Source organism: Agelaius tricolor, unplaced genomic scaffold (genome assembly GCF_023055355.1).
Source record: "Agelaius tricolor isolate 1412-34295 unplaced genomic scaffold, bAgeTri1.0.p SCAF_4, whole genome shotgun sequence".
NCBI classification, from domain to species: Eukaryota; Metazoa; Chordata; class Aves; order Passeriformes; family Icteridae; genus Agelaius; species Agelaius tricolor.
Window position 1 is genome coordinate 23,960,400 of NW_027269264.1, and position 22,084 is coordinate 23,982,483.

Here is a 22,084-nt window from a genome sequence, read left to right on the forward strand (position 1 = left end):
TGCATCATATACTATTTCCAGTGGTTGTGATTCTATTCTAATCCTCTGATCTGCTTTCTCATCCAAAGGATTAGTCTCAAACATTATGCTTAGAAGTGAGGTACTGTCATCTGAATAGACTGTTCGAGAAGACAGGAGGCGGGGTGTACACTTTTCTTGAGACACGCCTGTAACTTCAAGTGAGGTAATTTTTGTTTCAAACCTGTACAGAAATGTAAGCAGACTGTTCAGATGCAATATCCATCTGGCTAAGTACAATTACATAGAAAGAGTATAAAAAATTAGATGGAAAAAAAAATAAAACACAAACCAGCACAATATGTTTCTACCCTACCTTAACTATAAATAGCTTATTCTAAGGATTTAATACATACATCCATGTGTTATCTGTTTTCCATTTCATTATCTTTTGTGTCTATTAGCTGCCCTTGTCTAAATACAAAAGGGCATCTAAGTTACTTCCTTCATACACTTTTCATGAGGACAGGTGTCAGGGCAGGTAAGAGATTCTGCAAAGTTGCAGAATTCAAATGACAATTCTTTGGTGTGACTTTAGGAACTAGAAGGTGTATTTATAGTGGGAAACAGACATACAGCAGAGATAAAATGGTTCTGGTGCAGAGAAGTGAAAAAAAACAAAGATAAATCATCTAATTACTCCAAGAGGTACTTTTTAGGTCTTGGATTTTTTTTTCCCCCAAAATGCTATCTGCATCTGTAACAGCTCTCAGTTGAAATTTTTTTTTATCTCCAAACACTCTAAGAAAAATATTTCACTGTAAAAAATGTATTTTTTTCGCTTTTTCTTAGTACAATAGGATTGTCAGGGCCATTTATATGCACAAGAGTACCAACAGAAAACACAGACACAAAACCTTAGAAAAAATTCTACATAAAACTAATCAAGATCAATAGTATCTTAATATTATACATATATTATACACATCTCAAAGTAGAGGGAACAAGGTTTAAAAGAGGAGGGTTACCTTCTCCCAGAATTTTTAAGTGCATTTGAAATAAAATTGAAATATTTCACTAGACGCTTTTCACCACCTACTGTGAGAGCATAAAACAAAGGAAAAATCATCAGTTCCATCTTTCTTCCACAAATCCAAAAGTGAACTGGGAACACAAGAACTTTTCCACCATGTTAAATGCCCACAAACAAGCGGTTACAAAATCACCCTGCTCAGGTTAAGTTTCAAAAGGAAACTTAACAGTCGCTTTTCAACGCAAATAACAAGTTTGTAACTGGATTGTTTGCACATAACAATGGCAAACTGAAAAAGAAAAAAAGGAGCATATCCATATTAGAACAAAAAGCTCTGGAGATGCAGAGAATTCAATCATGGGAAGAGTATCCATGATTTATCCCTCAGTCACAGAACAACTCCACTCCAGACTGCACAAGGAATGACACTTAAATATCATTACACAGTCTTAAAATGCCTACTAGTCATCATCATCATTTCATGAGAGGCGAAACCAGTTTGATAGAGAAAGCTCACCTTATTGCTTGTGCACCTGGTCGTTGGGTAAATACTGTACTCAAGTCAGTTAATGCAAATTCTATTAGCTTAGGAGTTTGCTTGTTTTCTCTTATTGATATCGACATGCTTAGTAAGTTCACAGAGAACTTCATGGCTTCATACTAGACATGCCAAAAAAACAACAACATAGGAGTATAAAATACATTAATATCCATCTTGATACAATTTATGAAGAGATGAAAGCTACAACTAAGTTTGAAACTACTGCTTTTGTGCATAGCTCATACCATAGCTGGTGTAAAAGTCTACAAAGAGGCAGGCTAAACTAAAGAGTAGAGTATCTTACAAATATGAGTCTTTTATATCTTTACCAAATTTTGTGAAAAAGACCCTCTGATGCAGAGGTAGAAAGCAGTTCATCATATCATCCTTGGTATCTCACAATAAGAGGATTTATCAGACTACTTCTGAATGGTTCAAAATGTTGCTCTTTCTCAGTACAATCCTTGAATCATCTCTTTCTTTATATAATATATAATCACTTATTCCACCTCATCTACTATCACTCATATTTTAGATACAGTGTACTTCCTGAACCTTTATTAAGATTCCCTGGCGCATTTTCTTATAAAGCTTTTGAATATTGTAAGATAATATATTAATACACTTCAATATTTAAACTACAATACACTACATTTATGATCCTATTCTTGTTAGAGCAAGTAAAAATTTATTTACTACTTCAGAATATCCAAAAGTAAGCTTTGTAACCGCTATACTAAAACTGCATCTAAGGATGCAGAAAACTGGCATGCATTAACTTCATTAAAAGGTATCAGAACAATATTCAAATATAGAGACAAAGCTTCAAGTAATTTAAAAGTGATTTCCTATCATCTTTGGAGAGTTTTGTTAGTAGATGAAGCTATACCATATAGCCAGCTATGACTTACTGATTTTGGAAGGGTTGGATCCACAGCTGTTTCACTATATCCAATTGCTGCATAAAGTTTAGCCTTCTCTTCCTGTGTCATCAGCTGTTCAAGACCTGTCACATTTCAAGAGGTTAGTTAAACTGAGTATAGATATCTGAAAAATGCAAATACTGTTGTACACTTTTCTGTGCTTGGTAGCTCTACAAAAAGAGTAGATACTGTCAACATTACTGTCCTGAATTAGTAAAAGAAAATACCCTGGGGTTTAAAGCCAAGTCTTACAAATCTAAAGCATGCTTTAAAATGCTCTTATAATTTTTTCCTGACCTATTCTATTTCCTATCTTGCTAACAACAGAAGCAGCCTTTGTGATTAACTTTCTATGTTCCACAATCTTTACAAGGTGCCTCATATATCCAACATACATTGCATGAAATACGCAAATTTTAAAATAAATGCAAGTAATATTGTTTACATTCCATTAACTTCCACTGTATTGAACACAGCTCAGAAGGAACTATGGAGGAGTCATAAAATTGTATAACCTCTGTTACATGCAATTAACAATTATATCAGCAAAAGAAAAGGCTAAGAGAAAATGTATACAGTAACAATTTGATAACAAGTTCCACTGCTAGATACCTAGGACTCTAATAGATTCCTAGTAACAAAAAGAATACCAGTAAATTATCATACTTGAACCCTTTACTTCTTGGTTTTTTTCATCCTTTTTTCTACCCGACCAGCTCCATATCCAGCTAAACCAGCCACCAGAATTTTCATCATCCTGTTTTACTCCTGGTCTGTAGATTTTCAATCCAGCCTTAGCTGCCTTAAATTTAAAAAAGACTCAGGTAAGTAATTTTCTTCATGCTTTTTTATTCATTTTCCTAAGAAAAATATAGACCCAGAGCAACTCTAACATATCAAAAGATCATTAGACAAGCATTAAAAAGGCAAAATACTTTTATTTAGTTTCCCTTCTAGTCACTTTTTCAAATACACAGTGCATTATTGGTCCAATTTTATTTTGCATAATAACAATCACCTTTAAGAAAGAACAGAGCATATAAAAGGTCAATAAACATTTCTTACATAGCAGATTTTTTCTCCAGCTTTCACCAGAAAAATACTCGCAAAATTATATGAAATGGTTTTCTAAAGAATAATTTAAAATACATATATAAGCAATTAAATAGCCATCACAGGCCAAATTTTACATTAGCCCTATATTTTTCATTTCAAGATGGATACCCAAAGCAATTAAAAAAGTATTTACTCTCATAATACAGTATTTACTCTAACTATTCCTGCATGTGATACATATAGTTAAAATAGTAAGGAAGCCCTCCCTCCTCCCACACTCATTATTTCCACAACTAGTGTAGGATGCCCCATCTGATGGCAGTGATGATTCCAATACTGGGTCCTCAAAGGAAGTGTAGACTACATCCAAAATTGATCACTGAAAGTCATGGGGATGGCAAACAAACATCAAGTGATCCAAGAGACAAATTTGTTCTCAGAATTATAGTGATCCACACAAACTAACTTTCTTTGTGACTAATACAATCCAAAAATATACAATCAGTTGCAGATAAGCCCTACATTTAAAGATACTCTAGTGGAAGTGAGACAGGAATCCCTTCTCAGCATTCACATTCTCACATCCCTTGTCAGCATTCTGCAACACAATTAGGAAAAAAACCAGCTGACTATAAATCAGTACTCTGTAGGGACTTGTCACATCTACATACCTATTGGACAAAGGAAGGCAGAACTCACCACAAAAATGTAAAGGCTTCTGGATTTATACTATTGACTCATCTCAGAGAGATGATGCACAATGTCAATTTAACAACACAAAGCTACAAGAAGCTTGAATAAAGTCGTCAAAAGTCCTCTTTATAAAGGTTATAAGGTTATAAAGGTTAACCTTTATAAAGGTTACCATATCAGCAAGCAGATGTTACAAAGTGAATGACCCAAATAAAAAATGGACAGGCCTTAGAAAAACTATGGTTAAATCTGTGAGATTACAGATTTCTGGGATACTGAGGGGTTGGTGCTGAAGGACAACTGCCATGTAGAATAAGTGATGTTTAAAGCTATGACTCTTTCACATGTCTGAGGCAGAAGCAGGCACCAGAGCCCAGGGAAAGAAAGACTGCAAAGAGAAGCCACTTCTGCAAAGATGAAGAAAAAAAAAATCTGTGCAGTATAGGAACTACAAAAATTTGCTGAACAATCTTCTTAAACTTTCCCTCTTCTCCATTTACATTGGTTAAGTAATCAATGCAGTCATAGACTTAAAGCTTAATCAGCAAGGTAACTATTTTGACTAAAAGAGAGAACTACCTGAAAGATGGGTGTAGCCAGGTAGGTCAGCCTCTTGTTACTTCTCTCAAGTAACAAGCAGCTGAACATGCAGAAATAGCCTCAAGTTGTGCCAGGGAAGGTTTTTATTGGCTGTTAGGAAAAGGATCTTCACTGAAAAGGTTGCCAAGCAAAGCAACAAGCTGCCCAGGGATGTGGTGGAGTCACTACCCCTGGAAGTATTTAAAAGGCACGTAGATGTGGTGCTCTGGAACATAGTTTACTGGTAGACTTAGCAATTTTCTGTTAATAGTTGAACTTGGTCTTCCAGGTCTTTTCCAACCTAAACGATGCCATGACTCTATCCTGCGTTCTTACTGAAGTAAATCCTAGAAGTCTCCCCTAAGTTGAAAGGACAACATTTCTCAAGCTGATACAGAGACTTGATGCTTAGCTACTGAAGCTGAAGCTACTATTTGGTACTTCAAACACTTGTGATAAAAAAGTAAAAGTGGTCTGAGGTTTGGAATATAAAGTTCTGGTTACAAAGCTGCCCGAAAATCAGCACTGTGATCATGAACGTGATTTCTGAGGAGCTTGATTTCATGGTCTAGATAAAAGGAAGCCCTTGAAAGTCAACTCTTAGGTATGCTTTTAAGAAACAGAGAAGCTTCACAAACAGCAGGATCATTTGCCTGGCTTTACTAAGCCCACATCTAATGGGTGCTCCTTTAAATACCTGGCAGACCTAAGGCTAACTGTCAGGATACCGAAGTAATAGTAGATTTTTCTCTTCTAAGACCTTTGAATCTTTTTCAAAGGTATAACCTGATAACAACACAACAGATGCATCCTGGCAGATAGATGGAGACAGAACACAACTTAAAATCACTGTGACCTGATTGTCAATACTATGAAATATATTCAGATAATCAGCCAGCACATCTTTCAAGATGTACTTCTAACATTTTTCAAATGCAAGACTAAAAGCCCAAACAACTGAAAATTCATCTTCTTGCAACCTACTTCTAAATGTTACAGAAATGTATCTTAAAACTCAGGATTTGAAGGTACTCAGGAATGCAATATGACATTACCTTTGTAAGCAGCAAAATCACACCGGGGGAAGGAAGAACAAAACTAGATAGAAAATATTCCAGAATTTCCATCAACTTGCAAAAAGTTGAAGGAAAAAGATAAAACCAAGACAAACTATACACTGCAAGATAAGACTATTCCAAAATCAAATGAGAACTAAACCAAAACTACCTCTTGAAAAGCACTCCAGTTTGGACAAACTGAAGGCAAACAGTCATGAATGTTTCTTCTGGTTCTGTTAGAGCCTGGATAATTGGAACACAAGCATTCAAATGGGGGTGTACATACAGACAAATAGAAGGAAAAATCAAGTTTACAGATTCCTCTTCAGAGTTTTGGGTTAGAAACACAATATCTGTGACTGGAGCAATTGCATTTATACTATATTTAGTATACTTCACATACCATAACAAAAAAAAAAAATCGAATTGCTTTCAAGCACTGCCACAAGCGGTAACTGAGCTTTATAAAGTTTAATTATTAATTACTGTCTTCTTTCAGATTGTAAACTTCTTATTCTGCTTACTTTTAGGTGCCTTAATTCTTAATGGAGAAATATCACAGATTTCAGGAAAACTACAATATTTCACTTCAGTGACCTAGAAAGACACTCAGACACTGTATGTATAACTAAGCAGTACATTAATGTAGGAAAACCAAGGCTAACAAATTAGTTGTAACTACTCAAGTCACATTATCTTGCCTAATTGCACTAATCTTCTTAAATGTATTCTGTATTTGCTGTACTCTAAGTAACACTTGCCAAGAGAAACACTGCATCTCTTCTCAAAGAGTCAACATAGTACAGGTGATCGCTCAATATAACACAGTTTCATGAAAAAAAGGAATAAACTAATAGTCTAGGCTGCTGTGAGGAGGGACAGCTTTGGGTGTGTTTCCATTTAACTTCCATCATCCTTTGGCCACATTCTCCACACAGATCTTTCCCAACAGAAACAGAAAGGGATTTATCCAAGATCAGTTCATTTTGAAGGAAGAGCATATGGAGTTATTTAATTTTTGTTTAATTACAAGCTGAAAAACTAACTATACCTTATAATAAAAAACCATGAACAAGGAAAATTGAAAGACTGTATTGTACACAATTCAATCACCATAGCTAAAAAGCGTCTGCCTAAAATCTCCACAACCTTATGTTTCAGTTATTCATAGACTCATTTAAATGATGCAATTTTACCTCAACTTCTGCTTGTTGCCTTGCTAAAGTGATGTTAAAAATATCCAAGGTCTTTTCAAATTCCTAGAAGAGAGATGAGACATTATTTTTGACAATTCAACAATTGTTACATTCCACAGCTCAGTTTTACAGGAAACAACAGCAAGCACTTCAATTCGTGCAATCCAAGTTAATTCACTCAATCTGAAAACTTAAAACAAACCTGGAAAAGAATAGCACACCAGCTTAAGATGTTTTTCTTGCAGTTTCTAATTTAAAGATTCACCTCATGTATTTGTTAATACTACTAACAAAGAAAGGTAGTGACAAGTTGCAAATATGGCCACTGAAAATTTTATTTTAACTTAGAAGCGACTGAGGAATATCTTAACATTTAAGTTTGAACAAGTATCAAGATGAACAATATTTAAGCCTTCAACAGAAAGTTACTAACCTCCAACAACTTTAAGATTTCTTCACTAGGTTTTTTTGATGTTATCTTTGTTTTATACAACTCTTTATAGTTCTTCACTTGCTTCCTATGATGTGAAATATGTTCCCATGACCACATTTGGAGTTTAGGTTGAACATTTACTTTAAGGATGCCATCAATAACATATTTCCACCTAAAAGCAAAGACAAATGTATAGCTTATCTTTCTTTTCATATATTGAAAAGACTCCTATAGCTTTGCAGACTCTCACTTAATACAAATTCAAGTTGTCAAGAGCGAAATCCCCTGACTAATAGCATACTTCTGAGCCGAGAAATCTAAGAATTTTACTCTCTTTTCCCCATACAAAGTTGACAGATTGCTGTCAAATCTATGCATGCATGTGTGAGAGTAATAAAAATATATTTTTAAGGAATCTTCTGAAAAGAAATCAAATCCTTGCCATCTGTGTTGCAAAGGTTTGCCTGTTTTTAGGTAATAGCTATGTTTTTGTAGAGCTACCTAACATGCAACAGGGGGGCTTTCACCTAAACAAATTAATGACACAAAAATACTCTCAGACTTAAGTTCCTGATAATGGTCTTTAAGAGTGCAATCACAGGTTTTCAAATATTGTGTCCACAGTTTTGGTTTGATGAGGTCCTCATCAACTTCCTACAATACTAGCTTAAAAAGAATTCTAACAAAATACTTCCTTTCAGAATGAAATGAGTTCTAACCTCCTTAAGAAAGAAGCAATTCCTTGGTAATTATTTCAGGTTAATGACTAACGAATTATTTTCAAAGTCTAAGGTTACCTACCATGTCTTGGCGTTGTTGTGCACTGGAACATCAGGTCTGTACTTCCTATATGGCAGATTTCGAGTCATCATATCAATAGACTCAAGAAGCTCCATAACACTGAAGTACTAGGCAAACAAATTCAAACTGAGCATTATTATCTTTCTGAGAATAACAGCTATCAAGCTTCTCTTTGAAGAGAAAAGCAGTTTCAAAGAAAACCAAGACTAAGTTAATAGATTCTACACATACACTATAAAATTTCAGACTACCTTTCTTAATTCTTGCAAACTAACTTTTTTACTACATTACATATAACTTCAGAAAAATAACTGGTACCTGTGGCTTATTGAATTCAACAGTTATATCCTGTAAGTTTACATCTAGATCTATTTTCGGTGATGAAAAGTCAACATCAGATCGAGGATTCATGAGGAGCTTGGCTTTAGCTGAAATGGGGCGGAATACTAAAAAATACAAGTTGATATAAAAAGTGCAATTAAATTATTTCAGACTGCAATAAATTATACATATACTTATCTTAAATTATGCCAGACTATTGGTTTTAGAATGCTAGACTTGAAAAACATGAACTGCACCAACACAACTTAAAATAGAATACAATCTCAATTTTCAGTTTCACTCTGGCAACATTTACCAAATTTTGCAGAGCACCACCACAAACTTTCCTGTATGCTGAATTACATACAGATGTTTCAATAAATAGTTTACATTTATAACAAATGGGATCTTTTTTGGTTCTGATACACTTATAGTACAAGACAGTTCCAAATATAGCATTTATTTCACTATAGGAACTCTTACTTCTTAAGATTTTGTTGTTGTTGTTGCCATTACAAATGCTTTACTCTTTGATAAATTATACTCACAGCAATGGTTAAAACCAAACACTCCATATTTCTAATTTGAAGCCCAAGTAAGCATAGAACAAAATCAATATGCATTCTAAATAAAAGTGAGGCAGAAATATTTTATCTCTTCCAGTTTGGAAATATCAGGCTTTTGAAGCCCTGTTTAGTTCAATATTTTCATCTGTTTCAGCAAACAGTAAGAATTTTTATATTATCTGAGTTTGAGTAAATCATTTTTTTCAAATATGATTTCTTTCATCTCAGCAAAAATACTGATACATTACCTATATATCCAATATTCCAAATTCTCTGAAAGGTTCATAGTAGCAGAAACATGCATTTTTGCAAGAAAAAACTGTGAAACTTTTAGCTACACCTCTATATGGTAGCATTTCAATTAATTTTCTCCCCGTACTTAGCTTCCTAAAGTTCTTTTTTTATGGTTCTTATATATAAGTATAATGTTTGTTTACTTGTTTGTGTATTTAAGTATAATATTTGTTTATTTACAGGAAGTGATAAAATTAGACTTCATGCTTATTACCTTGCTATCAAAGTTTTAGACTTTTAAAGACTTGTCCCAAATGGGACCAAATTTGCATTTACCACAGTACACCACCATGGTCAGCATCTCTGATGGCACTGCTGAATTTTAAGAGAGTACATCTTGAATCCTAAGCTTTACATACACCCATTTTGAACTTACTTACCACATAAAGACTTAAACAATTTATAATGTTTAATCTTGTTTTCCTGCAAAAAGAATCAAATCCAGCAACCAAAAAAGAGGGGTAAGGAACTGGAAGGAATTACTAGATAGTTCTCTGTCATTTAACATAGAGACTCTTTTAGGGGAAGGTAGCAGCATAAAACTGACAGTGCCCTTTTTAACCCTGGCTATAGTGAACTGAGGACTTTCCTGCTGGAGAACAAGCCACTTTCAAGGCCATTCAGACTTGTGAACAGTTTTTAAACAGTCACACAGATACACATGATTCCATGCAATGGAAAGCATACTATCATCATTTTTGAGTGATGCCAATGTGATTTTCAGACTTAAGTAAGTAATACTCAAAGCAATACAACTTGCAATATTCCCACTTAAAAAAAAAAAAAAGAAATTAATGTTTCAAAGTTGTGTGATTACTATTTCTACCTCACATGGAAGAAAGATAGTTTGCATAAAGCAGGTGACCTCAAAAACATACTCAAACTAATCTGAATTCACCCAGACTTACATAGTGCGTATGTTGTTGCTAAACTTCTTAAATAAAGGAATTAATCAAAAGATGTTAACAATGGAATCTATGTTACGACATTCCATTAGAATGATACGTGACTCAAGACTCACTTTTATCAAGACTTTTTTTATATACCTAAACAATACAGTATTCACAGTCAGAAACACAGTTACTCTTCCAGGCTTAAACTGCACTCCTTAGTAAGATTTTTGAGTAACAGCCAAAGTGACAGCCACTGAGATGAAGTAAAAATTACAATTAAAAATTAATATTACAATTAAATAACACTTACCAAAATCATAACCATCTGGAATCATGTTGTGGCTGGCAACTCCCTGTTTTAAGTTAACCTACACACGCAATGGAGTGAACAGTAAGTTGCATTTCTATTTCCAGATAAAGTTTTTAAAGTACAAAATATTGGCATTTTTAAACAGTTCTCAGATAATCCCTCTGACTCAAAGCAAAATTCAAAGTACTCATTTATGTTTTTAACAGAATGATATGTCTGTATTTAGCTAATAAAAATCACTGAACAGTGGTAAGATGACTGTCAAGTGTCTAAATTGTGTTACTGGCACAAGACTGGCTTTTTTAACTTTTTCAGATGAGCATTATACTTCCAGCACATAACATATACTGTTTTTAACATAACATGCCTTAACATATACTGTTTTTTCCTAAAAAAAGCTTTTAGTTACAAACAATTACCCAGGACATTGACATAAAAAGCATGTGAAGCATGTTCTCTGCTTCCCAGTTTCAACTAGAAGACTAGACACACTATCTTACCAATGATTCTTCCCAACCACCGTGGTAGAACATCTCTGATTTCACATTCCAATAAGCAAAAAGGTTATCCAGTCGCACAAGCTGAAAATACAACAGAACATATGTATTGGTATCCACAAGTTTTAGATTAATAATTTGGATTTCACAAAGTCTGGATGAATAAAAATATTCAGAATGTTACTTTTGCTATAGAGTCTACACAGTTACATGTTTTCTTGATCTTAGTTTCTGAAACTCTAACGCAGCTTGTTTTATTAGCAAGTCTTTCTTAGCATACTGTCTACACTGTACCTTGTGGAACAACTTGGCAGTTTCATCATGTAAACACGGATTCCAATTCTTATCTGAGGTCTGAAATGAGAATTAAACAAAAATACTCCAGTATCTATAATTCACCAACATGTTACAACTGAAACAAACTACAAAAAATGACAGTAACATCATCGTAATTAAATGCCATGGAAAATAATGGAATACTATCTTCTGATTTAAGATGATTAATGCATCACTTTAAGTGAAAGCTTGAAAAGGCTACTTCCTCCAAAAATATGTACATGTATGTACTCTGATAGGCTGCACACAAGAACCAAAGGTACTCTAAGATTCTGCTTTCATTATTGGAAACTTTTTTCCTTTACACCAGTAATATTTTTCGACAGGCTCTTTGGACAGAGATAAACAAGGGACAGAATTCATTTATAATTCTGGAAGCAATCAATTTTAGTTTGAGCCTAAAGAAGACCCTTTAATGTGCTAGGAATAAGCATTCACAAAACCAGCATTTCATTCAAGAAAGTATATTCACTTAGGACATATTTTCTTTAAAACTAGCAGTTAGACAGCAAAAACTACTGAATCAGAGCAACTCAGCAACCAACATACTGATCCTACTACATGGTCTTCCTGAAAAAAATTGTGATTACTACTCTAAGCACCTTGTGCAGTTCACAGATCAAAAAAAAAATTAGCTCCAGTTGAGCTAAAAATATGACATCTTTTTTTTTAATTTTTCCTTTCCCACCACTTCCTGTTATCAGGCAGTAACTTCCTTTCTTGGAGCTCAAGTCAGTTTCAGTAAAATATTCAGAATGAACAGCCCAAATATAGTAAAGTGTATTGGAAACCATACCACTGTACATTGCTGATACTTACAGGTGTATTTTCCATTAGACAGTATGCTACCAGAAAGCACAACACACAAAAGCACAACTTCACCGATTGGTATATATTAACATGTTTTTCAGATAAAAAGTGAGAAATAACATTACCTGCAAACTTAGATTCTGAAGTGAAATCCCAAATGACAAGGGGTTATCACGATTTGTGATCTAATAGAACACAGGAAAAGACAAAAAAATAATTATTTCATACTCTATAAGCATATATTTGGCTAAGAATTTAAGTATCTTTACATTTTGTCCAAGCTTTTTTTCAGCTTGTTTGGGTTTTTTTATCAAACTAATAAAAGTCCACAACTTTACTAGTATTCTCGCAAGATAAAAAGCAACTAGAAGAAATCAGACAGGTTCCCAATTTCATGTTACAGTGCACAACCACTTATGGTAAGATATACAAAAGCACTTACATCATCTTCATAGCGAATATGGATGTTGGAAATTTTCAGCTGAAGATTTTTGATGACCTGAGTAACAAGCTTTTCTACAAAAGTGTCTTGTTTCTCTTCTTTTACTTTATCTATGTTAAAGGAAAACAATTTAATATTTTGTTTACATTCCAATATTTTTTTAATTAGACAAAACAATAACACAATACATTTAGCTTAAGTGTTTTCTATTATATTATACTCCAGTTGTATAGAAACATGTTTGCTCTGTATAATCTACAACACTTACATTCTCAGATCAGGTGGTTTCCTAACTTTACTAGCCGCAGAGCGAAGAATCAGGTAGTTCAAAGTATGACCAGCACCCACCAATACTCTAAGGGAGCAAGTCATACTTCTTGGAAGTACCAGAAGTTGAATTTAAAAAGATTAGAATTTGCATGTAATGAAGAACAAATTGTAACAAACCTTTCAAAATCTGTATTGGTAAAAATGCTTTGACACTGGAAACAAACTCTTTCTTATGAAAGAGGAAAGAAAATGTCAGATGACATGTGATAAAAAAGCAGTATTTCAAAAGCCTAATTTATATCAGATCACATCAACGCTCAAAACTTTTTATTTTCAGAATGAATGCTGGTTCTGCAATACTGATGGCAATTATACCTAAAAAACCATAACTAATAGGTTTTTAAGCAACAAGGAAAAAACAAGAATCTAGAAGACATTGACAAAATCTGCATCTTTCTGGATTAAAGTAAAGAAAGAAGCAGCATCACTTTCATTAGCTTTTCCCACCTTTACCTCGGTCAGCTATCTTCTGCTTTGCTTCTTCTATTCTCTGCAATTCCCTTTGTCTTGCTTCCAAGAACTGCTTGGCTTCTTTTTCAGCATCATATTTTATGGCTAAACACATAAAGTAAAAATGCATAATACCAAAAAGCCTTATATATATTTTTTTTAAAGATACTGTTTCAAAAGCTGTAATTTTTATGTTTTTGTAACAGTTACATATAACAATTACATAGCAAAAAAATTAGATTATGAAACCTATTATTCATTCCACCCCATTGTTTAACTGTAATTGCTGAAAGTATCTACTAAGAATAAAGCTCACAAACACAGTATAAACCCATTCCAGATAATTCTGAAACCCCACCAATCCACAGTCACTTCTTCCTATACATTAACTTACTGGCTGTGGGCACAATAAGCAAATAAACTCCATCAAGGACTGCCTCAACAGGTTGAGTATAAAGGTTTTGCCATGGAATCTGTAGGTTAAGTTGACCTACAAACACAAAAGAAAAAGGTTGAAGTATACAATTAAATAGCTGGCTGGAAAAGAAATGCAAAGATAATTGATATTAAACACAAAATCTCTTTAACAATTATTATACGGGACAGAAATTACCCCAGTGCTCTTGAGGCAAAAGATGCCTCAGTTGAGTTGTATTTTCTTACACAATACACAAAAACTATGAGATGTTTTTCTGCGAGTAGAACTATCAAGTCTACAGACTTTCTTTATTTCCTTGAAATACATTCCTCCCTCTTAACAGCAATGTTTTCCTCCTTGAAAATCCACTGCAGCATCTTCAGAAATAAGAAAAGCACATGGGCAGCTCACACATCATCAGTCAGCTAAATACTAGGTTTTGTGAACACAGGGATCATGAGGTTAAGTTCCTCCCAAGTGCAAAGTTTAATAAAATACTAAATCAGTCACAGAAAACACATTATTCCAGGGTCGATTTAAAGGAAACATATGGCTTTAGACTTAGTTTAGTTTAAGAAACCACTTTTACAAGAAAACAAGAAAACTTTTAAAACTTTTAAAACTTTTACACTTCAACAAGAAAACTTTTTATTTTAGCAAAAACAAGGAAGGAAGGAGATGAAAAGGCAGGTGAAAGGTAAAAATCAGTTGTGGAGTCTTGTTAAGACAAGGAACAAGATCCAGTCCTGCCCAATTGCTCATCTTTGCTGTGTTGGGCTATTTTCTCATTAATATTGAGATGATTAAACAAGACTCCAGTATACTTTATTGAAAGGAGCTTCCTCAAAGTTTCTTTTCAGAAGAGACAACTTCAGAGTGCACAAAGTATACATATAAATCAACCAACATATGGAAATTACTTGCTTAGGATGCCTAAAGCCACCTTCAAGGAAAGGTAGTACTTATAGAAACTCCTGCATGTGTACAAGATAAAATGAAACTTACTAATATGTCCTGCTTTAACTTTAAATGGCACATCCAACTGACTCTGAAAGAAAGAGGTTTAGAAAATTTAAGCTCAATTCAGCAACTTGTGATATGTTCCAATGCAGGAAAAGGCATCATGATAACCTTAACAAACTTACCTGTCAACCAAAAAAAAAAAAAAGTCAGTATAATGGATAAGCAAGCATTTGGTTACCAATTTAGACTGTTATGCTATGTTAGGCTAAATACATTCCCAAAAACAAAGTTCTAGCTTCATGAGCTAAAGCAAAAACAAAGGTCTTTCAGTATTGCTCTTGACCTAAGCACATTCCTTTAGCAATTGCTGAGAGCTCTCTTAGAGGGTAAAAAAATGTATACACTTTGCCCTTTAAATTTAATCTCAAATTAATCAAATAATCTATATAAGTGCAGAGAAAGCAAGTCAGTAAGCCTTCACTTAAAAGAAAGTGTGCTCTAAAATAAGAATTAAAAAATGCACAATAAACCCATTAAGCCCATTAAACACAGAAAACATAGCTCAGGAATAATTTTTGCAAGTATTATTGTAATTTTCACTAGCTTACCAGTGCATTTTCTTTAATTTCCAGATTTTTCAGTGCTACAGCTCCTAAAAGAAAAGAAGCCAACAAGAAAAACTGGAATAAGCAAAGTAGTACACACTGCAAGTCCCAAAGTCTGAATCAGTGGGTTACAGAAGCCTAGAAGACAAGGGGCCTAATGTACATCTCAAACACAAATGAAGGACAGCAGTGGAGTCAACCAAGTTGGTAAGAACATGTCATGAGAAAGAATGGGATGTGGCAGGAAAAGGTAGCCATACAGACATAAGCCAGAACTCTTCTGGGACAAAGGTCTATGTTCTGGCTCCTGAAATAGAGCATAGATCAAGGAATGAGGTCAAGAAGTAGGCATAGACTGTCAACCTAAGTTAAATCCAGTATGGAGGGAAGATCTCTGACCCATTTCCAGAAAGGTCTAGAAGAACAAACTGCAAATGATAACTCACTTGCACAGTAAACAAGCAAATTAGCTCCACAGCACAGAAATCTTAACTGTGTAAAGGTACCCAGAATCAAACCTGAACACACATGTGCCCCAGGACCCTGGACACTCCATCCGCTGCACTGATGCTGGAGTCAGGACTGCCAATGCTCCTTCCTTTCTTTCTCTGTACCACAATTTAATCTCTGTGTGTCTCTCCTCTCTTTCACCCATCCCTTATCCAAGACTTACTACCACGTGTTTATACTACAAGGGACTAATTTACACCAACTTCCACACTGTGTGTACAATTTATTAACAAGACTTCTTAAGTTTTTACAGACACACTAACTTCTGCTGTTCCTTTTTGACCACAGGTATCTACAAATTTTTGTTGCTCCTTCTCCTTCACAGTGGGGCACCCCAGTGGTCCATGACCTATGGCTTCCAAAACTTCCACTGTGGAGAGACCCACAGCCTGCATATCAAAAATCCATGAAAGATGATTGAGACCATGAAAGATGATTAATCATTTCACAAAATAATATCCAAGATTGTCTCATGGCACTTGCATGTCCATGAAAATAAACTAAAATTACTCAAAGTAAAGATGCTGGAAAATCCTGTCTCAATTTTGAAAGAACCCATTTTGAAATCTAAAGTTAGCCTCTTTTTCCTCAACCATCTGTTTCCTATCCTTGTAGAAATCTAGCAACAGTAAATGTGAGTGGAATTTTAGCCCTCAAAAGATGTTATTCTTGCCAGTTTTATTTATAGGCCTACAAAAATTCACAGGAAGTATTTCAGTAATCTAATTTTTAAGGAGAGAAATTCAGTATACTGTGAACAAAGAAAATTTAAATTGCAAGATCAGTTTTACAATATACTTTACATTAAACACTTTCCATAACAAAAGGAATACTTGCACCAGAAAACTCATAACTTAAACATGCACATAGTCCAATGAAATGTCTTCTGCAAAATCTACAAGAAGAATGGAGCTTCTGTGATGGTTACTTTCAAACTAGTTGTATAGCATTAACACATGCACATGGAACAGACATCTGATACAGCTGAGCAGGGACATAAATGAGATTCCAGAAACCAGAAGCAGATTACAGGCCTGGAAAGGAATACAACTTGAGGTTGCAAACAAAGATTGAATTGACCAAAAATACTTTTCCTTCAGGATGTATGTTAGAAATAGCAAAATGTATGGGGAAATAGGAGCTCCAATTGCAAGAATATTCTTGCAGTTATATAGTGCTAATGGTAATCAACAACTGTTCAAAGTACCACCAATTTTGGGAAACTGGACCCAAATCTCAAAAGTGTACACACCAGAAGAATTGGCTCAAGTTGTTGAACTGACATGGAAGAGCTGATCAGGTAAACTAATCCATCCATCCCATAGCACTCACAAAGTACTATGAAGGTTTAAATGTTTTAATTTATTCATTGCAGCAATTTATAATCACTTTCCAGTAGAAGTGTATACATCTGACATGTGCTAACATCAGCCTCTCCAGAGAAATACTACGTGCAAAAGGATGGCTTTTGACAGCTGATGCCACTCCTGTTAAGCCTTAAAATACACACACATTGCCAGGAACAACAGAAAAGGGAAAAAAAACAAAAAAAAACAAAGAAACAAAGAGAGCATTTCCAAAAGTAGTCTGTTAACTACTCTAGGAACTAGAACTATATAGTCTTCGAAGGCGATAACAAGGTGATAGTTTTATATACCATTGGTTCAACTCCATTCTAAATTTATTCCCTGATAAAGCTTACTCTGCTGAGAGCATATTAACACCAAAAAACCCCAGATTGCTTCTTCAAGAAGATATCATTAATTGTAATTGTATTCATGGCAAGTAGTTCTAATGGTATCCAGAGCAAAGGTTCAGGTTCGTAACCAAGTTACCAGGCATGAAGTGCAACTTCTGCAGGTCTGTTGCATCATGTTAAAAACATTCAGAAGGAAACTGTAAGGCTACATGAAACAGTTTAACTGGGTTGAGTTTCTTCATTTTCACTGATGGCTATGTAAACATTCCCTTCTCATTTATCAAGAGTCCAACACATGCCACAGTTCCGCAGAGGCACAATAACTCAAGCTACAATAATTTGGCCACCCAGATGCTTCCAAAAACAAAATACTGCAAAGTGAGTAAGGATTATTTTAAACATTTACAAACAATGTTTCATGATGGCAGAACTATTTCTCATTTTATTTGAGCACATTATAATGGCAGATAATAAATAGATCAATCAATAATGTTTCAAACAGGAAGCTTTTGAAATTTCTACATTAAATGCTGGGATTTGGAAGTGAGGTACATAATTCTTCACTGGTTTTGCTTATGATTTTACAATTTAAAAAAAATCACTTGGTTTTACAATCACATGATTTTACAATCAAAAAGTTTGATATTTTACTTCAGAATCACCAGAAGAAATTAGTAGAACCCCAGGCATCTGAATTTCAATATAAAATTACTGAAACATGTTCACTAAAATATAAAAGTTTACTTACAAGAACCTTGTTATGGTCTGATCACAGCGAATAGACCATCAAAGCATACAAATGTCTACTAAAGAGGCACTAGATTTTGTGTATTGATATAATCTTTCTTTTTCCTATACTTGAGAGAGAGGCCAAGACACTGACTAAATATTCCTGCAGTAAATAGGAAATATTTCCAAAGCCACCACACTCGCAAAGCTTGCAACCAACTCTGATGCTCAGGATTTGAAATGTAGTTATTGACCATGCCAGTATTCTCCTTCATTACCAAAATTTAGTCTCTACCACATGTAGCCATTTCTCTTGCAATGAAATGTAGATCTAAGCACATTACCATAAACCTTTACCATTCTGTTGGGGATTGGAGGCAAAAAAACCAGAAGCCCCCACAAAGAGAAGCAGGAAAACCAGGGAATAAATGCTAGTTACAGGATGTAAAACAGTTAATGAATTAGCCTTGGATTATTGACAGTAGATTTTAACTGCAAAAATCAGAAAATACATCAAGATTTGATTATCAGTTTTGGTGATGGTTGGTTGGTTTTTTTTTGGCAGGGCTGGTGTCCCCCTGTTGGGAGCAACTAAATGTTTTGATGTCAGAAATGCATCCAATGCATGATTAAAAATGACCCAACTAAGCAACCTTAGAAACTGTATGTACAAGTAGTTGGAGTTGTATAAACACTTAGGGTTAAACATGCAGGCTGCAAGCCAAAACAATAACAAAATCCAGAACAGTTATAAATATCTACAGAAAAGTCTAGAATTTATTTAGGCTACTTTATAAAGCAAACTTTTAGATTTAGTGATCTCTGGACAATGTGAATAACTCAACAAAATAAAGCAGCTGTCAAAATTCTAGAAAAATAGCTTTATCATTTCAATTTTAGATACTCAAAATAACTTCATTAATTTAAATGCATGGACTAACATCTACTACCAAGGATTCAGCTTGCAAAAAGAGATCTAGTAAACTACTTCACCAAAGAGGCCTAAGAGAAATTTTGTTATGGTCGTAAACAAAAGATAAAGGGGGGGAAGAAAATTAATCTACATAAAAATCCTGGAGATTTTACCTAATAGATCACTCTCTGCTGTCTTTAAATAAAAGGGCAGGGGAAGGAATGCAGACAAGAGAGAGAGGAAAGATCAGAAAATGCAAATACCTTAGCTAGTATCTGATCAGTATCCAACACTCCTGTTCAAATATTTCAACAAAATTTCTGCTTGTTTCCAAAAACATTGTCAGCTTGTGAATACCTCTGATCATTTAACACAAACAGCTGCTTTTGCTAGTCATTTCCCATTTCTGTTTGTGCTGTTAATTATTTCTGCTTAAGCATACCCTCTAGAGACAAGCTGCAAGCCTTTGAGGATCAGGGTCTGCTGAATACCTCATCTATTGACATCTATTGTAAAATGGATCGTGAAAGACAGTAAAAACTACTAGACATTATGTATCCCTCAAATGAATTCAAATTACGGTTATGTAAGGGGAGGGGAGGAGGTTGTACCTGCTCTACCTAGACAGGGCAAAATAAACAAAAGTAGTTGTCCTTCACTATAATAATAGCTGTAGCCAAAAAAAAAAGTGTTTGTGTGCTCATAAACATGCCAATTATCTGCCTATATCATCTTACTAACACAGCTACCCCAAAAAGACACACCAGCTACTCAAATAATAAGTTGTGTTCAGGAAGACATGCTCGAGACATTACCTAACGTGCAAGTGTGCCAAGTCAACCAAAATTTAAGTTTTTTAAAGGGCAGTACAGAGGGTCTGACCAAAACACTGAAAAATAGCATCATGAACTGTAATAAAACAATTGTTTGGTCTCTCAATACTGGATATGTCACTGGCATTTCACTTCTTGTCAAAGGTAACTGATAACTGCATACATCTCACATTGCTGCAAGCATCTTTTCAAGTATTTTAACTTGACCAGGTCTAGAGCATTCAAAAATATCTAACTCACCTTTTGTTTATCTAAGCCAAGTACTTGTGCGCTTGTTAGCACAGTTCATTGAAACTATCTTTCTTAGTGAACACCAAAAAAAGAGGTTAAAGAACAGTGTCCTTCCCAGTATCGGCTATCCAATAGCTGTCTCTGATGGCTGCCTAACACAGTAGTCTTTATCTTGCTTCATATTAGTGGAGTTCCTTAGGCATATGATTTTTTCCCTTTTCACTTTTTTCTAAGCCTTGGCTTTTCCAGTATTGGCTTTACACATTCAAATTAGCCTTTATACCTGTGTAGGCTGAGCTACCTTGAACTTTCTGCACTGCCTTTTATATTTCAGGTCATTCAGCTCTTGCAACATTCTCAGCCATTATTGTTTTCAGATAGCACATCTTTTATCAATATTGAGATAGTCCACATTTTTACCTTTCAATCTGAAGGGTTTTTAACAAGAAAAAAAAAATAAAATCACTACTGTAATTATTAATGTGTTCATGCATTTTCTGGAGCAGCATCATCAAACAACTTTACGACACAGATTGAACATGGAACAGATTTAATAGTGCAGGATGAATTCCCTCATTTATCAAAACCAAGGTTAATATTAAGCATGATCATTAAAAGTCATTAATAAAGCTCTGAATTTACAGAGGTTGAAACTATGTAAAATTGGGTTTTATACATAGATTCAGTCTATGAACACGTTACTAGCCTTTATTCAAACAGGCTAGCTATTAAAAACCACAAGGCCACAATTTGCTCCCTACAGCCTTTTAATATAAACCACTCCGGGTTTTAATCATTCAGAGGCAAAAAAATACATGTCTTTTAAAATATAAGATTCTCTCTCTCTCTTTCTCTCTCTCTCTCTCTCTCTATATATATAGTTTGCACAGTGCTCTAGCATCCAAAAAGCAGTGGTGATTTGTTACAGGGGAAAAAAAACCCAAACAACTTCCCTTTTTTTTTTCCTTTCTTTGTTTTAATTTGATGGATTTAGGACAATTTAATTTCAATAGTACATGAATTATGTAAAATTTAGCAATCTTATCAAGACACAAAGGCAAACACTGTAAGAAAATACATAGCTGTAATGGAAATGCTTCCAGAGCACACAGACAAGCATGAAAAGCTATTAAGTTTACACAGATATGAAGGCAAAAATAGTACTTTTTTAAAAAATACCTAAGTTACAAAATTTTAGTAATTAGCAAGCTAAAAAAATTATCCATAGACTTTAGGTATACTGTGAGTCTAGGGATCTGCTAATCAATGATGCATTTCATATTAATGTATTCTACTTTTTCTACTGCTGCTACTACTAATAGTTGCTGCCTTTTACACAGCAGAATGCAACATCTAGGTCCTTTGAGATATTTGAATTAAAAGAAATATTGCAGGTGTACAGACCATTAAACACAATTTAAGTCAAAAACTAGCATCATGTGGTAGACCAGGAAAAAACTCCACAGGTGATGCCTCACCAACACAACACAGCATTTCTGAGCCTTTTATAGCAAGACATTGGTAGCTCCATGTATCAGTATACACTATAAACAAGTCAATGGGCTATGTAGAGAAAAAATAATTTTATTCTAATACATAGGCACTTGAGAAACGAGATACTCAGTTTAAATTAAAATATACTAAAGCCTCTAAAATACAAGAA

The 22,084-nt window shown here is 34.4% G+C and overlaps 1 protein-coding gene across 13 annotated transcripts in view; it reads right to left on the reverse strand.

The window, feature by feature from the left end:
• VPS13A (vacuolar protein sorting 13 homolog A) overlaps positions 1–22,084 on the reverse strand; it is a 108,050-nt gene that overhangs the window by 83,983 nt on the left and 1,983 nt on the right. For 6 of the 13 annotated variants that reach the window (XM_071424890.1, XM_071424889.1, XM_071424887.1 and 3 more), the window contains exons 2-18: positions 15,510–15,553; positions 14,944–14,986; positions 13,915–14,010; positions 13,518–13,625; positions 12,741–12,850; positions 12,424–12,483; positions 11,447–11,506; positions 11,156–11,236; positions 10,656–10,713; positions 8,590–8,717; positions 8,272–8,378; positions 7,471–7,642; positions 7,038–7,100; positions 3,122–3,257; positions 2,444–2,538; positions 1,509–1,651; positions 1–202 (exon numbers count right to left, since the gene is read on the reverse strand). In XM_071424890.1, coding sequence (XP_071280991.1) covers positions 1–202; positions 1,509–1,651; positions 2,444–2,538; positions 3,122–3,257; positions 7,038–7,100; positions 7,471–7,642; positions 8,272–8,378; positions 8,590–8,717; positions 10,656–10,713; positions 11,156–11,236; positions 11,447–11,506; positions 12,424–12,483; positions 12,741–12,850; positions 13,518–13,625; positions 13,915–14,010; positions 14,944–14,986; positions 15,510–15,553 — 1,706 coding nt within the window. Of the gene's footprint in view, positions 203–1,508; positions 1,652–2,443; positions 2,539–3,121; positions 3,258–7,037; positions 7,101–7,470; positions 7,643–8,271; positions 8,379–8,589; positions 8,718–10,655; positions 10,714–11,155; positions 11,237–11,446; positions 11,507–12,423; positions 12,484–12,740; positions 12,851–13,517; positions 13,626–13,914; positions 14,011–14,943; positions 14,987–15,509; positions 15,554–22,084 lie in introns of those variants that run through there. The other 7 variants (XM_071424891.1, XM_071424888.1, XM_071424899.1 and 4 more) reach the window with 5 other exon arrangements.